We start from the raw sequence: 16,853 nt of genomic DNA, 5'->3' as shown, positions 1-16,853 counted from the left end.
GTACTCTTGGCTGTTGCAAAGTAGTTCAATTGTAGGGCATGATGGAAAGAGTCATTAGATGCAGCAATTGCCTAAAATAATGAACACCTTGCAGTCTGTCCCAACAGGGGCTGATCGTTTGTTTTTCGGTGCAAACACGACAAGACAATGGACGGAGCGCTGAAACCTTTCAGACACTCATCCCCAGTCACTATTAAATCTGGGTTGAATCCATCATCCTCCTTTGGCTCACTTCGCCACCCCAGTTTAGACCCATCCATATGCAAATCAGTCTTGAATCTGTACCTCATGGGAACAGTACAACCTGAACTGCTAAGGCAGGTCTTCCCTGAACCAGAAACCAGCATCCTGGGGCCGGTTTCAGGGTACCATCCCTCATCAGCCAAGCTTCCGTTCTCTCCTTGTGTTTTCTCTGTTCGCCCTAAGTTGGTGTGGTATGCCCATACGTGGGTCCCTTGCTCACTTTGCCACTGGATTCAAGCTAGCCTGGCTGGTGAGGGGTGTTGCCCCAAAACCGGTCCCAGGATGCTTGTTTCCCGATTCCAGGATGCTTGTTTCCAGTTCAGGGAAGACCTAGTTTGGCAGTTCGGGTTGGACTGTTCCCTTGAGGAACAGGGTCAAGACTGATTTGCATATGGCTGGGTCTGAACTGGGGTGGTGAAGTGAGCTAAAGAACAATGGTGGATTCAAGCTAGATCTGTGACTGGGGATTAGTATCTGAAAAGTTTCAGTGCTCCGTCCATAATATCCTTGTGTTTGCATTTGTTTTTCTGTACCATCAAGGGTTGGAAAGCATTCTAAAATTACTCCAGACCATGCAGCGCAGTTAATCATAATACTTTCTTTGATTTGTATCCTTGTAGTTTTGGACACAGGATGTGATGGGCTGTGTGACTAAAGCTCTCTCACTATGCTTTTTTCAACTCTCTGGTGATAAAAACGGAACAAGCTACTAAAATGCGATAATGGGGCTACAAAAAATATCTAGACTTTCTCTTCAATAAATCTGCATTCTCTGACCACCTTTCGTCTTATGATTGCCTTCGACCCCTTTACCTCTCATGGAATGACAAGAAGACAGATGACCATTTTCCCTAACCCAGTGAAGTTCCTGAAATCTTTGTCCTTTGTCCTACTTCCAGCTCCACCTCCACCAGCAGTGAAATTGACTCCACATAGTGAAGCCAATTTCCTCTTTGCTCTCCCCATACTTTCTCTAAAGTGGATAGTAATAAACTTTTTTGTATAGTTAGTAAAAACCATTACAAAAGTAGAAAAAGGAGCAGCGGTTAAAATAAATGATCGATGTGCAAGATTACATACAAGGAACGTCCAGTGCCAAGTCAACTCATTATATATTGTCCATTTACTTGTTGTGGAACGGTGAGTGAAACTCATCTTCCATTGACTGGCAAAGAACAAACGGCAGGTGCAAGTCTTGCGCGACATTAATAAAGAGAAATCTGAATCTTATTTACTCTAAAAATAAAAAAATTTAAAAAAATTCTACCTTGTGCGGTAATGCCTCTTTTGTTCTCAAAGTTCATGACAAATTTGACTGATCTGCAGATTAATGGTGGATCCGCTGTACACAAGACTTGTATGACAGCGGCGCGACAGGTACGTACTCTATATTCAAAGAACTTTGCCTTTAGCCAGTACCGTCGTTCCTGATCCAGTGCAGGACGGATGCAGAGTAGGTGGATAAAGTCTTGTTTTGCATTGCCACATAGATCACACTCCTTGGTGTCTGGTTTCCTCCAATCCGGTTTGTCGGCAGATTACCCATCCTAAAATTAAGGTATTTCATTTTGACATATGAAGAAAAGGAAAGCCCAAGAATTAAGGTATTTCATTTTGACATATGAAGAAAAGGAAAGCCCAAGTGCGCTTTCAGGTCTTGGGCAAGTACCTTCAACACATCCTTGTCCCCAGTATTGTCGCAGAACTTCCTCACCAACATTGAAACCCACCTTATCTTCGTTATAGCCCAGGTCCCTTTCACATAGCAAGACTCTTCTCCCACCTGCCTCCATTTAAACTGCTCCTTTGATATTCTGCATAAGCAGCCACTGCCTGCCACCTAAATCTGCCCTATTCCAACTCAATCTACTCCACCCAATTCTGTTCCACCCCACCCCAATCTACCCTACCTCACTCCACCTCAAACTACCCTACTCCAATCTACCCTACCCACTCTGCCTCAAACTACCGTACGCCAATCCGCCCCATCCCTTCCACCCCACTCCAATCTGCTCCATCTACTCCTCTCTAATTCACCCCTCCACTCCAGTCTACCCCACTCCAAACTACTCCAGTCCTATCTCACTCTAGTCTACTCCACTCCAGTCTACACTAATCCACCCAATCAACCCCACTCCACCCCAATCAACCCCACTCCAACCTAATCGACTCCACTCTACCCCATTTCACTCCAATGTATCCCACTTCACTCTACCCCACTCCAATCTATCCCACCCCAATTCAGTCTACCCACTCCAAACTACCTCACTTCAACCTACCCCACTCCAATCATCCCTCTGCAATCTACCCTCCTCCAGTATGTTACTTTAATCTACTTTACTCTAATCCACCCAATCTACCCCACTAAACTCCACCCTAATATACCCCAGTACACTCCACTACTTTGCAATCCACCCCACTCTTCCACAATCAATCTCACTCCAGTCTCAACCCCACTCCAATCTACCCACTTTAATCTGCCCAATCTACCCCATTCTAATCCACCCAATCTACTCCACTCCAATCCACCCAATCTACCACACTTTAATCTGCCCAATCTACCCCATTCTAATCCACCCAATCTACCCCACTCCAATCCACCCAATCTACCACACTTAACTCCACTCTACCCAATCTACTCCACTCCAGTCTACCACATGCCACCCAAATCTGCCCCATTCAACCCAAATGTACCCTACCTCTCTCCACCCCAATCTACCCTACCCCACTTCTCAAACTACCATACTCCAATCTACTGTACCCCACTCCACCTCAAATTACCCCACTCTAATCTGCCCCAATCCATCCATTCCACTCCAATCTACCCCACTCAAACTAAACTCACTCCTATCTCATTCTAGACTACACCACTCTACTCTAATCTACCCTACCATAATCCACCCAATAAATCTACTCGACCCCACTCCATCCTAATCTACCCCATTCGACTCTACCCCACCCCACTCTACCCCAATCCACTGCACTCCTCTTACCCAATGTACCCCACTCCACTGTACCCAAAATAGCCAACTCCGATCTCCCTCACTCAGATCTATTCCACTCCAATCTACCCCACTCCGCCCAGTCTACCTCAATTTAATTTACCCCACTACAGTTTACCCCAGTCTACTTCACTCCAATGTACTTCATTCCACCCCACTCTATCCCACTCCACCCCATCCTATTCCACACCACTCCAGTGTACTTCACTCCCCAGTCTACTCTTCTCTACTCAATCTACCCCAGTACAATCTTCTTCAATCTTCCCCACTCTCCCCAGTCTACCCCACTCTGCTCTACCCCAATATATCCCTTTCTACTCCAGTCTACCCTGATCTACTCTTCTCCTATTGACCTAAATCTACTTCACTCCGATCTACCCCACTCTATCCCAATCTACCCCAATTCAATCTCCCACTCCACCCAACTCCACCCACTCCCCAATCTACCCCAATCCATTCTACCCCACCCCACTCTACGGAAATCTACCCCACCTTTTCAGAATCTTCCCCAGTCCAATCTACCCCACGCCACTAACATTTAGCCATTCTGAACAGCAGCCACACTGGTGTACATAATCGCTAACACATCGTCAAAGCCAGTTGGCTTTGCCAATGCTTGTTTCACCTTAGGCCAGTGTTCATCTAGCTACAGGAATTTTACGCAGGTCAACGGTTTTCTTTCCTGGACTTCATTCCAACATCAAATTGCGGGCTAAATGTTTACAGGTGGGTGGGTGTTTTTTCGGAATACCTTGTGGCGCGCATATGGGATGTCCCAACCTAAAGCCTGAGAGCATTGTTTGTGACTCAAAGGGTTAACCTCGAGTGGCAGGACTGTGCACATTACTAAACATGGGAGAAATGCTCTTCGAAGTCTCAGCTGGTTGGTATTGCAGAACCAAAGGACGACTCGGACCTTTATGGAAATGAGGCAATTACCCCCTTTGCAAAGTGACCGAAATAGTTGTAAGATTAGTCTGTATCCATTCGGGGAAGGTTTTTAAAAGAATGGTTTCGGTTAAATAGTCTAGGACTCAAAGGTATGCGGTTACTATTATTGCATTAGTGCGTGGCTGGTGTTGTCGGGCAGTTATGGCAGCGGCAGCTCGGTGCTGAACGGAGACCTATCACTGTATTCCCAGCGCGCCCCCACTGCCCTTCTCTTCGTCTAATGAGGGTCATTTGTACCTGTCTGCCCACCGCGCGCGCGAATCTATCGACCAAATGTCTGTCCGCTGCGTCGTCGGACAGGAGCTGTGGTCCGAGGGGGGGCGCCGCTCACGGGTGTGAACAGATGCGTTTCATCTCTCGTGCAGCAGTGACCCGGATGTGCACCTCTCACCTCTGCAGCCTCCGTCCGGCGCGGCAGCGGGGAGGTGGATGAACCCCTCCGGCTACGTGAACCAGAGCGCACATTAACACCCAGGACACGTTTAACTCGCGTTCCCAAAGTCCTGGGTGACTTAATCTCACGAGTCCACGTGTTGCAGCTGTGAGCTTGTTTTCCTCCCACTACCACCCCTGCCAGCGTTCCTTGTCCCTTCCCCTCCTTGCACCTAAGAAAGGCGGGGATTTATAGCAGATGACGCTCTATCCGGCTGTCAACACCTGAGTACTTGTGGCTGCTGGTTGGTATAGGCCATTTGTAAAAATGGACAAAAATATAAACCGCTAGTAGCGTATACAAGATCCTCGCTCTGCACTGTTGTTTATTGGCAGCGCGACTGGAAGCGTTTGGAATCATGCAGGGTTTCTAATAGTTATTTTCTGTAACACCCTGTAGATTTGCACCTCAAGCGACTGCTCAAAATGTCCCTTGTTTTGGCTGGCTTTATCCTGGTGTTTCATCAGTAAGGCACTCTGGACCTGGCAGTTTGCTGGCCAGGCCTGGTATTTTACTACCAAAGCAGCCTGTGGCCCGTTACTCTGGTCTATTGATTCAGTGCAGGCCTGTCACTGGTAATGAAGGCTGGCCGTGGTCACCGTGTGGGCGGACAACAAATTGATATATAATATCAAAGCATTTAAGGAGGAGATTCCTCATCAGTGGCTGATGTCTTCCAGGTAAGTAGCAGCCTGGGCAGCTCTGTCCTTCGGTGGGATGGATATTAACTAAATTTCCTGAACAACTAACGTGTGTGTGCTGGCGGTCCCTCCTGCATCTTCCTCTGCTGCTCCCAATATTGTCCATCCGCAACCACTAGACATTCTCTCCTCCTGCGGCATGAGTGATAGGTGCGTTCTGTGGCATCCATCCTCAGACATCCTTCCATGCCATAGCTGACTTTGTGGTAGCCGGTGCTACCTTTCCTCTATCTATCCCAAGGTGGTCGTGAGGTGACCTCAGGGTAGTGCCATTTTGGCCACTGATCATTGTGATCCAGAACCATCTTTCTGTATTTGGGGATGCTGATATACAGCTTTTTCAAGATGCTACAGGACCCTAACTCCAAATCCCAATTTCTGTCGGAAACTAGTAGGTCGAGTAAGTGCCCCAGGCCCCACAACTCAAAACATTAACACCATGAGCAGCTTTTCACACCTTAACCTCTCCTAAAACTTGGTATCCCAGAGGCCTACTTGTTGGTGTTATATCCATTTCCAAATGCAGTGGTCCTCTGCCCCGCCTGGCACATTGACATTGGAGACCAGTCTCCCTTTGAATCGACCATGACCCCCGACCCCGTTCACCGACCACCAGATCCCAGATAGCCTCCTAGATGGGCACTGAACTTCCACTCAAAGACCAGTCCATTTTGTTAATGAGGAAATATAATCTTACAGTGGCCCACTTTCAGTGGCCGGTTTTAACCATGCTTGAAGCATTTTTTAGCTTTGGAAATATTTTCTGGTTCTTGTCCACTTTGCTCAAATAAGCCAAGTTGTTCGACCTTCCACGCGGATCACTTTAGAAACTAAGAGGGGTAATTTCTCTTTCACCATGCACCATAAACCAGTGCCATCTTAGCTTGTCTGAGGCATTCTGCCTTCCACCTTTGTTCTTTTAAAACATTGTCTTTTTTTAATGGAGAACAGAATTCAAAGAATCCTGTAGGTCCACCGTTCCATAGAGTACTTTTCCTCAAGTACCCTTGTTATGTACATAACTGCTTCCTTGTATTACCGTTCCAAATTGTTAATGCTGTATCAGTCCTTGCTGGTGCTAAGAACTGTTCATTATTGTATCTTCCCCACTTTATCTTATTTCATAAATGCAGTAGTTCTGACTGCAAATGATGCCGGGGCCAGGTTTACTTTTCCAAACTGTGTTTAAAAGTGGGATGAACCAGAGATTGTCACTGTTAGCCTGGGGCTGCTCGGTGTGTTGAAGGTGTTTGGCAGGTAATATAGAAATGCCCCCACAGATGAGGAGAGGATGCCAAAATGTTCAGTAATGCTGTGTGGTTACTGGAGACTCGGCAGACTATATGTAACATGGAGGCAAGAAAAACAAACCAGCTCCAAGGGTACGTGTCCCCAATCTAACACGATTCTGCAGGTAAAAGTAATTTGATTGCTTTTTCAGGACTTTCTCCAACGGGGAAACACTGTGTAAAGTAGCACATGAGAAAGCTGGCTCAGCATCCAAGTGAAATATCAGGGACAGTGATGCGGATATATGGGCCTCTGTGGGAGATCATTTGAATAAATAATTTCTCGATAAGAATTTCTGATTGGTCGGGCTTAATCGCGGCTGGATTTCTCTTGCATCCTTCAGCTAGGCAAGGATGTCATCGCCAGTGTGATAGCTCGGTGTTTTAAGAGCCTACTGGAGAGCACTGTATAATAAGCTGCAGGTCTGCTGCTTGTGAACATGGCGGTTTCCAGATGTTTACTGACATGTCAGCCTTTACCTTTAAAAAGATGATGGCGCAGAGGCTCGGTAAGTCACATTTGTCATACATAAAAAAATGGGAGGTTTCCCAACGGGCCTTCTGCCCCTACAAGGCTTCCATTGCGGGTTTTCAGGGAGAGATGTCCCATCTTTGCTAAAGCCACTCCACCTGGGGGGTAAAGGGAGCCTTCGCTTCAGCCCCAGGCTGGCGAAGCACCTTGCTTCTGATTTCACATTCATGTCTCCCGTGGTCCTTGCCATCGCGTCCACAGCCTGTTTAAATACTGAGAGCTTACTTTACTGTCGCTAGGCAACAGGGTAGCCATGCATCTGACTTGCACACTGAGTGCGCCTGGGGAACATTGGATGATGCTCGTGGGTGACTGGGCAGCACAAGCAGTAACTCCAGTGTCCTGAAAAGTATTGTATGTGCATTTTGGTAAACTAGGTGGTGGGCGGTTCGATATATTTATTACTCACGGCCCCCAAACGAATATCCACTCTATTCCCTCATTTGCCTATTCATGCTTTCCGCTCGCATATTCCTCTTTGTTCTACCTTTTCCACGTTGGACTTCCCCCAAATTATTTTTTTCTTCTGATCTCTAGATTTTTTCAAATTCTCCTTGACGAGGGACTGAAATATTCGCTGTTACAGTCGTAGTGCCACAGCTGACCAACCTAACTACTTCTTACTAAATGTTTTTTTAAGATGATAAATGAATCTCTCTTAATGTATGCAGTGTAGCTAGTATTTTATTGCCCCCCACCCAGCCCCCTGTCAGCTACCGTGCCCTTGCCAGGTCAGTAACTGTAAAGTGTTCTGATTTCCTCCTAGGCATGTTTACAGCGGGACAGTTTTTTTTCTCATCACGTAAGGTGTCCGTGTCACACGCTTCACACAATATTTTACCTTTCAAAGAAAACGTGTCCATTGCACAGGTGAGAAAGTGGCAGCGGGGAGTTGGGGGAGGGATAAAAGCGCATTTTGTCAGATCTCACCCCACCCTGTAGCAGTTCTCCGTAACACTTCCACCGCAACAAAAGCAAAACCATACACCCAATCACAGGGAAAATAAAACACCGAGATAGTGGCATGTCTGTCAGATTTTGGGTTTCAAGGAAGATAGGATTGAATTGCATAGCATTAAAATATCAATTTAAAAAACCCTTATTTTTATATTTTAGTTGAGAGTTTACCACGCATAACGTGCAGAGAGCTGCACAAGAAATGTAACACCTTGATGTAAGGAGTTTGAAGCAATAGATAAATGCACTTACAAAGCATGCAAAAAGATGCATCTTTATGGTATTTGTTTTTTAAGGGGGTTTTTAACTCCATTTCTAATTTCGGCAGGGGCATGTCTGCTGTTTATCCTTTAAGGACTGATCAAATGCAGAACATTTACAGTCCTAAACAACTGTGAAATATCGTGTAGCAAGTGCTGTGCAGAATAAAAATGAGGTAATTACTTAAATGAAAAAACAGGTTAAAAGAAAAGTTAAGGTTGAATGCAACATGCAAAAATGAAGTCTCAAAAAGTATTAAAAGGCATTTTTACGTTGCATTTGAAAATCAAAGCTCTTTTCAAGTATTGTAACTATTCCAAAAAATGGATAGAGTTATGTCCTGTGTTTCGAAATAATGCTGGCTGGTTAGATTTAGATAAGGGTTCTGTGGTGTTTGGTGTCCCCTGTATGATTTCAATGAGTATGAGAGACATTCTTCTGCCCCCAAAATGACATACACCGGGTACCTCATCATTTGGTTCTCAGACTTATGTTAGATCTTGTTTACGACCCATGCCAATAAATCTGAAGTTTGGGGCAATGACAGCAGGTGCAACAGTGTCCATGCATTACCACAGTTTCTCCAGCAGAAGCCACTTTTACCAGGGACCCATTTATGAACCCTGTTAGGGGTATAGTACAAGTAATGTTTGTTTGTGAATGACCTCTCCACCTTGGCCTCGCATCAGAGGTGACCAGCCCTGTGGGGTCTGAGAGAGATCCAAATTAATAGCTTTATGGATATTTAAATTTCCCATGTATCATCCAATATGTGGAGAATCAATTTTTCCAAGGCAGCCAAAGAACGGGATGTTCCCGGTGTCATCGTTTTGTGAATCGTCCAGTGTCTTCCTTGAAAGTACCACAGCCTCTTGGTTTTGAGGAAGCCTTATTCTTGTTTGATTTGTCCAGACGCTTACAGACGGCTTTTTGGCATTCAGCAAATTGCGTGCTGTCCATGCCTGGAGTGAAGTCGGGGTCCCCTATAATAGGAATGAGATTTAAGGAGGAAGAGGACAAACCTGTCTTGGTCATATCTGAATCCAAAGAGGCAAGCATGGCTCATGTAGCTGGGAAAGAATATACCACACACACATGATATTTTCTGCTAAGCCATGACGCTTTCCAAACATGATCCCCGGCTTTCGTTTGCCCCATAAAGCACAATGCCTTTTCAGAGGCTACTCTCCCTGATTCCATAATGTAGCAAAGCTGTGAGACGTGGTAGGAAATAGCTATAAAGGGAACTCCCATGCCACCCTGTGCCGGTTGGCCATACATTGTACATTTAGGTAGATTTGCTTTTTAACTACCCCACCACCTCCAAATCCGTTAAAGACATAGATTGTACTTTGGAGATCCCTCAGTATCCCACTTGGGGGTCTTAGGGGAAGAGATTGTGCCTGATATAAAAATTTAGGTAGAGCTGTCATTTTGACTGCGTCTGTGCAGCCCAGCTGAGATAAATGTCCACTTTGCCACTTGTGGAGGTCGGTTTGCATTGATTGCAGCAGTTCTACGTAGTTTGACCAGGCCACATCTTCCAATGAGTGGAAGATTTGTACCCCCAGATAGTCAATGGATTTATCTGCCAAAATCAGTAGAAACTGTGACAGTATATTCCCCACATTTTGATTCTGGAGCGATAAGTTCAGATGTTGGGATTTTTGAAGCCTGATCTTGAATCCAGATACCTCTTTGAATTCATTTAGTGCTACTAATGAATGGAGGGCGGGCTGGGTTTATAAGCGTCAAAAGCACGTCATCAACATACAGACATATTTTGTGTGTCCCACTGCCAAATGATAGCATAATGGTTAGAAATATGGGCAGAGATAACTAGGCAGCCCAAGGAAAGCCTCTTGAAATCGGGAACTGAACACTTCATAGTATCTAAAAGCAGAATTTTCATGAGCATCGATGTAATAGTTACAATTATCTGAAGAGGGGCCAAGAGGAAAAGTGTGAGAGAAAGATTGTCTGCTTTCAGAACCGAGGACAACAGGGTTAGAAATATTCTATGATTTGTGCATTTGTATAAGCCGCGGCTCACCCGAGAGGGTAACATGGCGCTGAAGCAGGAGCTGTATGGGTCCAGCTAGGGCTGGCGCCAGGTGGAGAGCCAAGTCTTCCTTTATTTGTAGAGTTCAAGAACTGAGGCGGTGGCTCTGGTGTTCAGGAACAGATTGTTTTAGGGTTTAATAGTGAGCTAGGAGAGGCACCCCTGCTGGATCTGGTTCTGCGCATGGGAGTGTGCGAGTAGGAATCCAGCTGAGCGGAGGTGTGTAGTAGGTTTGTGTAAGTTTACGCAGTTTGAGGTACATTGGGGCAATGTTGTGCAGGTGTGCGTGAGGTGTTTGAAGAGTGCTCGTTTCTGGACTGGGAGCCAATGGAGGTCTTTTACGGTGCGGGTTGATGTGAGCTCAGTTTGGGATGTTAAGCATGAGGATATTGTCTGTAACAATGTTTTAAGGGGCTGGAGGAGAGAGGACGAGGTTAGTAGTTGGGGAAGTGCTTAAAATAGGTTAAGCCTACGTGTAGGCATTTTCTATCGTTGAGTAACTGTTTTCTTGTCAGATTAGACAATACCATACCTCTGAAAATAAAATGAGGGTGTGATTAGATTTGCATGGCCTAGTTACTGTGCCCAAATAATTGTCTACCGCAGCACATACTACTTTGTCTACAACCAGTATGTTTCCCCACACATTGTAATTACTCCTGTTTGTCCAAAACATTTTCATAGTTACCTAGTTCTATGCCAGTCTAATTATTCACACTTCTTTCCGGAATTACTTCGTCATGAACTACTGAACATTCTCCCTAAAGAAGTCTTACTCAACCTCCATTTGATTTGGGCTTTGGACCCGGAGACCCCCAAGCCATGCCTGACACCCCCACCAAGCCCAACGAGTCAATGACAGACAAGAGCTGGTGTGGGAAGAGGGTCATGTTTATTGCATAACAAAACACAAACATGACATTTTTTAACATTCACTTCATTATCTTGAAACATATAGCAGTACACATCCAATAAAATTGAGGAAAACACATTTTACATTTTCATAGTTGTATGTACCTAGGTTAGCAAACTTTTACACTCTAACAGCTAAATACTATGAAGTCAAACAACCTTCATACCAAGGAGAACCTTCCAGATGTACTCCACCTGTGCCCCAGGGGCACGCCCCTCCAACACCAGACCGTCTGCACTGCTTGTAAAGTGTGAACAGCGGCCGAAGCCCCATGCCCTACACTGGCTAATTATGTGCCTTTGCCCCAAATTGGTGTGACCATTCTCTTTCGGAATTCAGCTGGCTGTCTCCCCTTCAGTGCTGCCTTAGGAAGTGCGTTATAGGACTCCTTTTGCTGTTGTACAGTGATCTTGGTGTTCTCTTTTCCGCCACAAGTGTGACCAGGGCCAAACGGCCCTTCGCCCTCCCCACCAAAGAATAATGCCTCAGTAAAAGCCCAGATTCCATTAATAAACAGGTCAGTGCCCAAGTCGGATAAGTGAACCCCATCTCCATGAAACATTTGGTCACCCCTGACCAACCTATGTGGTATGTTGGTATGTTCTAAAGCCGACCCCATCCCATGCACTGCTTGGCCATTTCAGTGCTGAGATGCCTGACTGATACATTCAGAGCCCTCGATCTCACTTCAGGAGCCTACTTGCACCGCTGGATCATGTGAGATCAAGCTATCAGCGCCCCAGGAAGGTCTTACCCAACCAGGCAAACTCATCCCTGACTGCCCTACGCCCCAGCTTAACAATGTTGTTACCACCAAGGTGTATAATAATCAAGTCCGGGACCTGCAGTCCCACGTGACCCCTTGTCTAATCTACCAACTGGCAAAGCTGAGCAACTCCACACCATTGGAAGAAGACTTCATCCAAGCTTGCAGGCTTCGGTTTACGATGCTACTGCAAACAGTAAGAAGTTCACTGTACAAAGGAGTGTCCCGCACCCATACCACTTTGGAAGGCATACTACTAAAAGAGAGAAACTAGAGTGAGAAAATCAGCATCACATAGCAAGAAAAGGTGCAAAACACAGATAATCCAAGTAACTCAGGGTGTATGTAGCACTTAAAACACAATGATGACCACCGGCCAATCCTCTTAATCATGGTCGAAGTCAACCCACAGCGCAAATCGCTGCCCCAATCCTGAATGAGTGAGAAGAATAATCCGCCGGGTTAATCCCAAGGCTGCAGAGAGTGGTGCGCAAGGCAGATGAAAATTGATACCTCAACAGACACGCTCCATTATCATGAATGAACAGCATGGGGGATTGTACGTGTTGTCGGACAGAAATTTAGGCCCTCATCAGTGTAACTGGGCACAAAGCAGACCCCTGGCTGCCCTGAGCTCCATTCCCTGTGGGATCGGTCTTGGACCTCCTTAGCTTAAGCATGAGTCTGTCTAGATGTAATTGGTTATCCAACAACTGAAAACCACCAAAAAAAGTTGACTTTGACTTCCTAACCAACTCACTCACTCTAAAGGCCTCATAAAAAGCCACAGAGAATGCTGCCAAAAACGAGGCTACTTTCTAAGAGAAACTGAAGACTAGATGAAGATAGGCCAGCATAGCTCCCAAAACCTGCACATCCAGCTGTCTCCTTCCATCCTTAACCATGCCCTCAAACCTGGACCATCCTGCTAAGGACTTCCTCACCAGGAAGCTACCGCCCACGTCACATGTGCTCTTTAACTTGCCAAAGAAGCCAATGGCTGCCAAAAAGGGTCTCGCCCTGCAACCTCAATGATTCTAGGAAGCGGTATAAGGCTGCGTACGAAAAAAGATTTCCACCCCTTGTGCCTACAGGAAGTCCCTGTAGGTCTTCAAATATTTCTGGTACATCCTCCAAATGCCCTCATTTAAAGAAGCTGCCCCTAAATGCGATAAGATGGGGCTCCAGTCCTCCAGAGAGATGTTGGGAACTCCCTCATCTGCTCCGTTGCTCATGCCTGAATCTCCTGGAATTCCTGCAACTTGTAGCGAGCCAAAGCATCAGCTGCCTTATTATGCACTCCAGGTGCGTGCTTAGCCTTAAAGACAACATTCATCTTTAACCAAAGTAAAACAAGATGCTTCAGGAGCCTCAATACCTGTCTACAAGAAGCACCCTTCCAGTTAATAGCCTCAACAACCAACATATTGTCTGACCAAAAAAACAATGACCTGTTCTGGGAGAGCGAGCCTACTTCCTGTTTCCTTTCCAGCATTACAGTCATAAAAACATTAAAATCAAACAGCCCATTAGTGGCCTTAGGCTTCTTCTCCTTCGAAGAGCCATCCTTCCCCTCTTTTTCCTTCGCCTCACCCTCCCGTCTAATCAGTGAAAATGTCAAAAAAAAACCTTCCATATTTTTTCCTTCACTTCCATGGGAACATGCAACACTAACTTCCATGGCCTGGAAAGTAACATGTCTTGCCCATACAACACTTTTCCTACAGAGCCAGAGTGCTTGGCCACGCACTCTATCCCTTTACCTGATGCAGCTGGGTCCTTGCATACCGATAGCGCCCACCGAGCCCACGCTCTGAGCAGCGGTGTCAGCCCTTGACCTATGATGTGCCTTCGCCATGGGCTCCACCTGCTTCTTCAAATCAGCGATGGCATACAGAAAGGTGTGTGAAGGGGCCCAGGGGGCAGTAAGGTTGTGTATTCCGTCCATCAATTGTGTGTCTTTTGCTTCCTCGCCCTAAGTGTGCTGGGTATGCCCAGACATGGGTCCGGGCTCACTCTGCCACTGTATCCAAGCTATCCTAGCTGATGAGGGGTGAAACCCCGAAACCGGTCCTAGTATGCTCGTTTCCGGTCCAGGGAGGACCTGGCTTGGCAGTTCGGGCTGGACTGTTCCCATGAGGCACAGGGTCAAGACTGATTTGCACATGGCCTGGTCTAAACTAGGGTGGCATGGTGAGCAAAATAATGATGGATTTAACCCAGATCTTTTGAGTGGGTGTGAATGTTTTTATTTGTTCTGCATTCCATCCATTAATTGTCTCTTTTGATTCCTCGTCCAAAGTTGGCAGGATATGCCCAGACGTGTGTCCCTTGCTCATTTCGCCACAGGATTCAAGCTAGCCTGGCTGATATGGGGTGTTATCCCGAAGCCAGTCCCAGGATGCTTATTTCCGGCTCAGGGAAGACCTGGCTTGGCAGTTTTGGCTGGACTGTTCCCATGAGGCACAGGGTCAAGACTGGTTTCAATTACTATCTAATGTCAGCTATTACAGAGGGGACGTCCTTTGACCCTTGCAGTGGCTGCCGTGAGGCTGCGGCTATGGAGGGGGAAATTAGTGGTAAGGACTGAAGCTAACCTTCTTGCCCGGTGCCCTCTGCCGCACCTTTGCCCTGGTATCCACCCCCTCCCAGACCCACAATTGGACTGTCTGCTTCTTGGCCCTTCTCTTTACTGGGGAAAGGTTGCTCGAGGAGGGACATTAGAGTGCCTCGGGCACTGTTCCACCACTTGCTCTGGTTCATCAGGCTTGGGTTCTGAGCTGGCCGACTCCCCATCCACCCTCAACGTAGCCAGGACCATGTTCAAAACCTTTGCTAACTCCGAGTCACCACCATTTCTCTTGCTCACTCTACTGCCCTCGGCAGGCATCATACCCCTGCGACCTAATGAGCAACCAACAATGCACTTAAAGCAATTAAATAAAAAAAGGACAACTCCCCGGCCACTCACTTTAATTTCCTCTGTCCGCGTTCCCGTCCGGATGCTGCTGCAGATGAAGGAGCGCAAGGTGCCTGCACCAGGAAGTTAATACCAGGCGGAGAAGGGGGAGGGTGACTAATCTAAGCAGGCGAGCCCTCCACCCCCAGCAGGGACAAATAAGCACACCTGAAAGAGAAACGCACCCCAAGATGCCGTCTCCCACTCCAACTCTGGCTAGCCATATAAACACTGGCCTCAATTATAGAGTGAGGTGGCCTACGGAAATGTACCCGACCATGGACTCGTACCCTTAACCTTCAGAGTGAGAGTCCTGGACCCTAATCAATTGCCGGAGAATAAAAACCAGTACCACTGCTAATGAAATAAAACAACACAAACTAAAAAAAGAGAAGGGGAGTGAGAATCGTTAAGAGCTCAGTCAGCGTCCTTGTCTCTAAAAGGGCACTCTCTCCAGGTAAGCTGCACTGAAAGCTTAAGAAACGTTGAGCTGCCACAGAAACCAAAGCTAGGACAGAAAACCAATTCCACTCAATACGATGCTGGAGGCAGCTGCTCAAACACCTCTACACCAGGCAACACTCACCTAGCAGTAGCACTACTATGGTAGGCCAGAACGCGCCAAAAAACTGTCCTTAAGGTCGCCCCCAATGAACCCCTTCGCTTGCACCCCAAAGCACACCATAAGCGCCGCCACCGAGTGCTATCTCGGGTCAGGCGAGATCACTGAAACCCGTGTGGCTCCCGTCAGGGCCGGCTCTAGGCTCATGGTGGCCCTGTGCAGGGAGCATAGGTGGGGGCCCCGGAAGAGGGGGTCCGGACCCTCATGGACATTGATTCGCCAAAATGTTATGGGTGACAAAAGCGACATGTCACTCCCTTTCACACCCAGTGACATCACAGGCGTGTCTAACCTTGGACTTTCGGCGGCCTCTTATTTACTGCTTGAGGTGTTATGGAAAGAGCAAGAAATGGAGACAACAGAAAAGTAAACAAAGCTCCATGGGCCCTCTTTAGTTTCTGTTCTCTCTGTCAGTCAGTCTCTCTCTCTGTCTGTCTCTGTCAGTCAATCTCTCTCTCTGTCAGTCTCTCTCTCTGTCAGTCTCTCTCTCTGTCAGTCTCTCTCTCTGTCAGTCTCTCTCTCTGTCAGTCTATCTCTCTCTGACAGTCTCTCTCTCAGCCAGTAAGTCTCCCAGTCTCTCTCTCTCTCTCTCTTAGTCTCTCTCTGTCAGCCAGTCTCGCTCTCTCCCAGTCAGTCTCTCTCTCTCCCAGTCAGTCAGTCTCTCTCAGTCAGTCATTCTCTCTCTACCTCAGTCAGTCTCTCTCTCTCTCTCCCTGTCAGTCCCCCTCTCAGTCAGTCTCTCTCTCTCTCTCTGTCAGTCTCTCTGTCAGTCAGTCTCTCTCAGTCAGTCAGTCTCTCTCGCAGTCAATCAGTCTATCTCTCTGTCAGTCAGTCTCTGCCTCTCTCTCTGTCTCTCTCTCTGTCAGTAAGTATCTCTCTACCTCAGTCAGTCAGTATCTCTCTACCTCAGTCAGTCTCTCTCTCTGCCAGTCAGTCTCACTCTCAATCAGTCTCTCTCTCTGTTAGTCAGTCAGTCACTCTCTTAGTCAGCCAATCTTGCTCTCTCTCTCTGTCAGTTTCCTAGCCAGTCAGTCTCTCAGTCAGTCAGTATTCAGTCTCTGAGCCAGTCAGTCAGTCAGTCTCTCTCTCTCTCAACTCTCTCTCTCTCTCTCCATTCTCTCTCTCAACTCTGTCCACTCCATCTCCACTGTCTCTCCACTCT

General features: G+C 46.9%; 1 protein-coding gene across 1 annotated transcript in view; it reads left to right on the top strand.

Annotated features, from left to right (window-relative positions):
* Positions 1 to 1,481, top strand: part of LOC147677946 (kelch domain-containing protein 4-like) — a 214,904-nt gene extending 213,423 nt beyond the window's left edge. The window contains exon 8 of the mRNA XM_086946543.1: positions 864 to 1,481. Coding sequence (XP_086802669.1) covers positions 864 to 956 — 93 coding nt within the window. The 3' untranslated portion in view covers positions 957 to 1,481. The remainder of the gene's footprint in view (positions 1 to 863) is intronic.
* The last annotated feature ends 15,372 nt before the right edge of the window (positions 1,482 to 16,853 follow it).

This window comes from Lissotriton vulgaris, chromosome 12 (genome assembly GCF_964263255.1).
Source record: "Lissotriton vulgaris chromosome 12, aLisVul1.2, whole genome shotgun sequence".
NCBI classification, from domain to species: Eukaryota; Metazoa; Chordata; class Amphibia; order Caudata; family Salamandridae; genus Lissotriton; species Lissotriton vulgaris.
The sequence above is the reverse complement of the archived record's forward strand: the minus strand, read 5'-3'. Positions and strand labels throughout refer to the sequence as shown.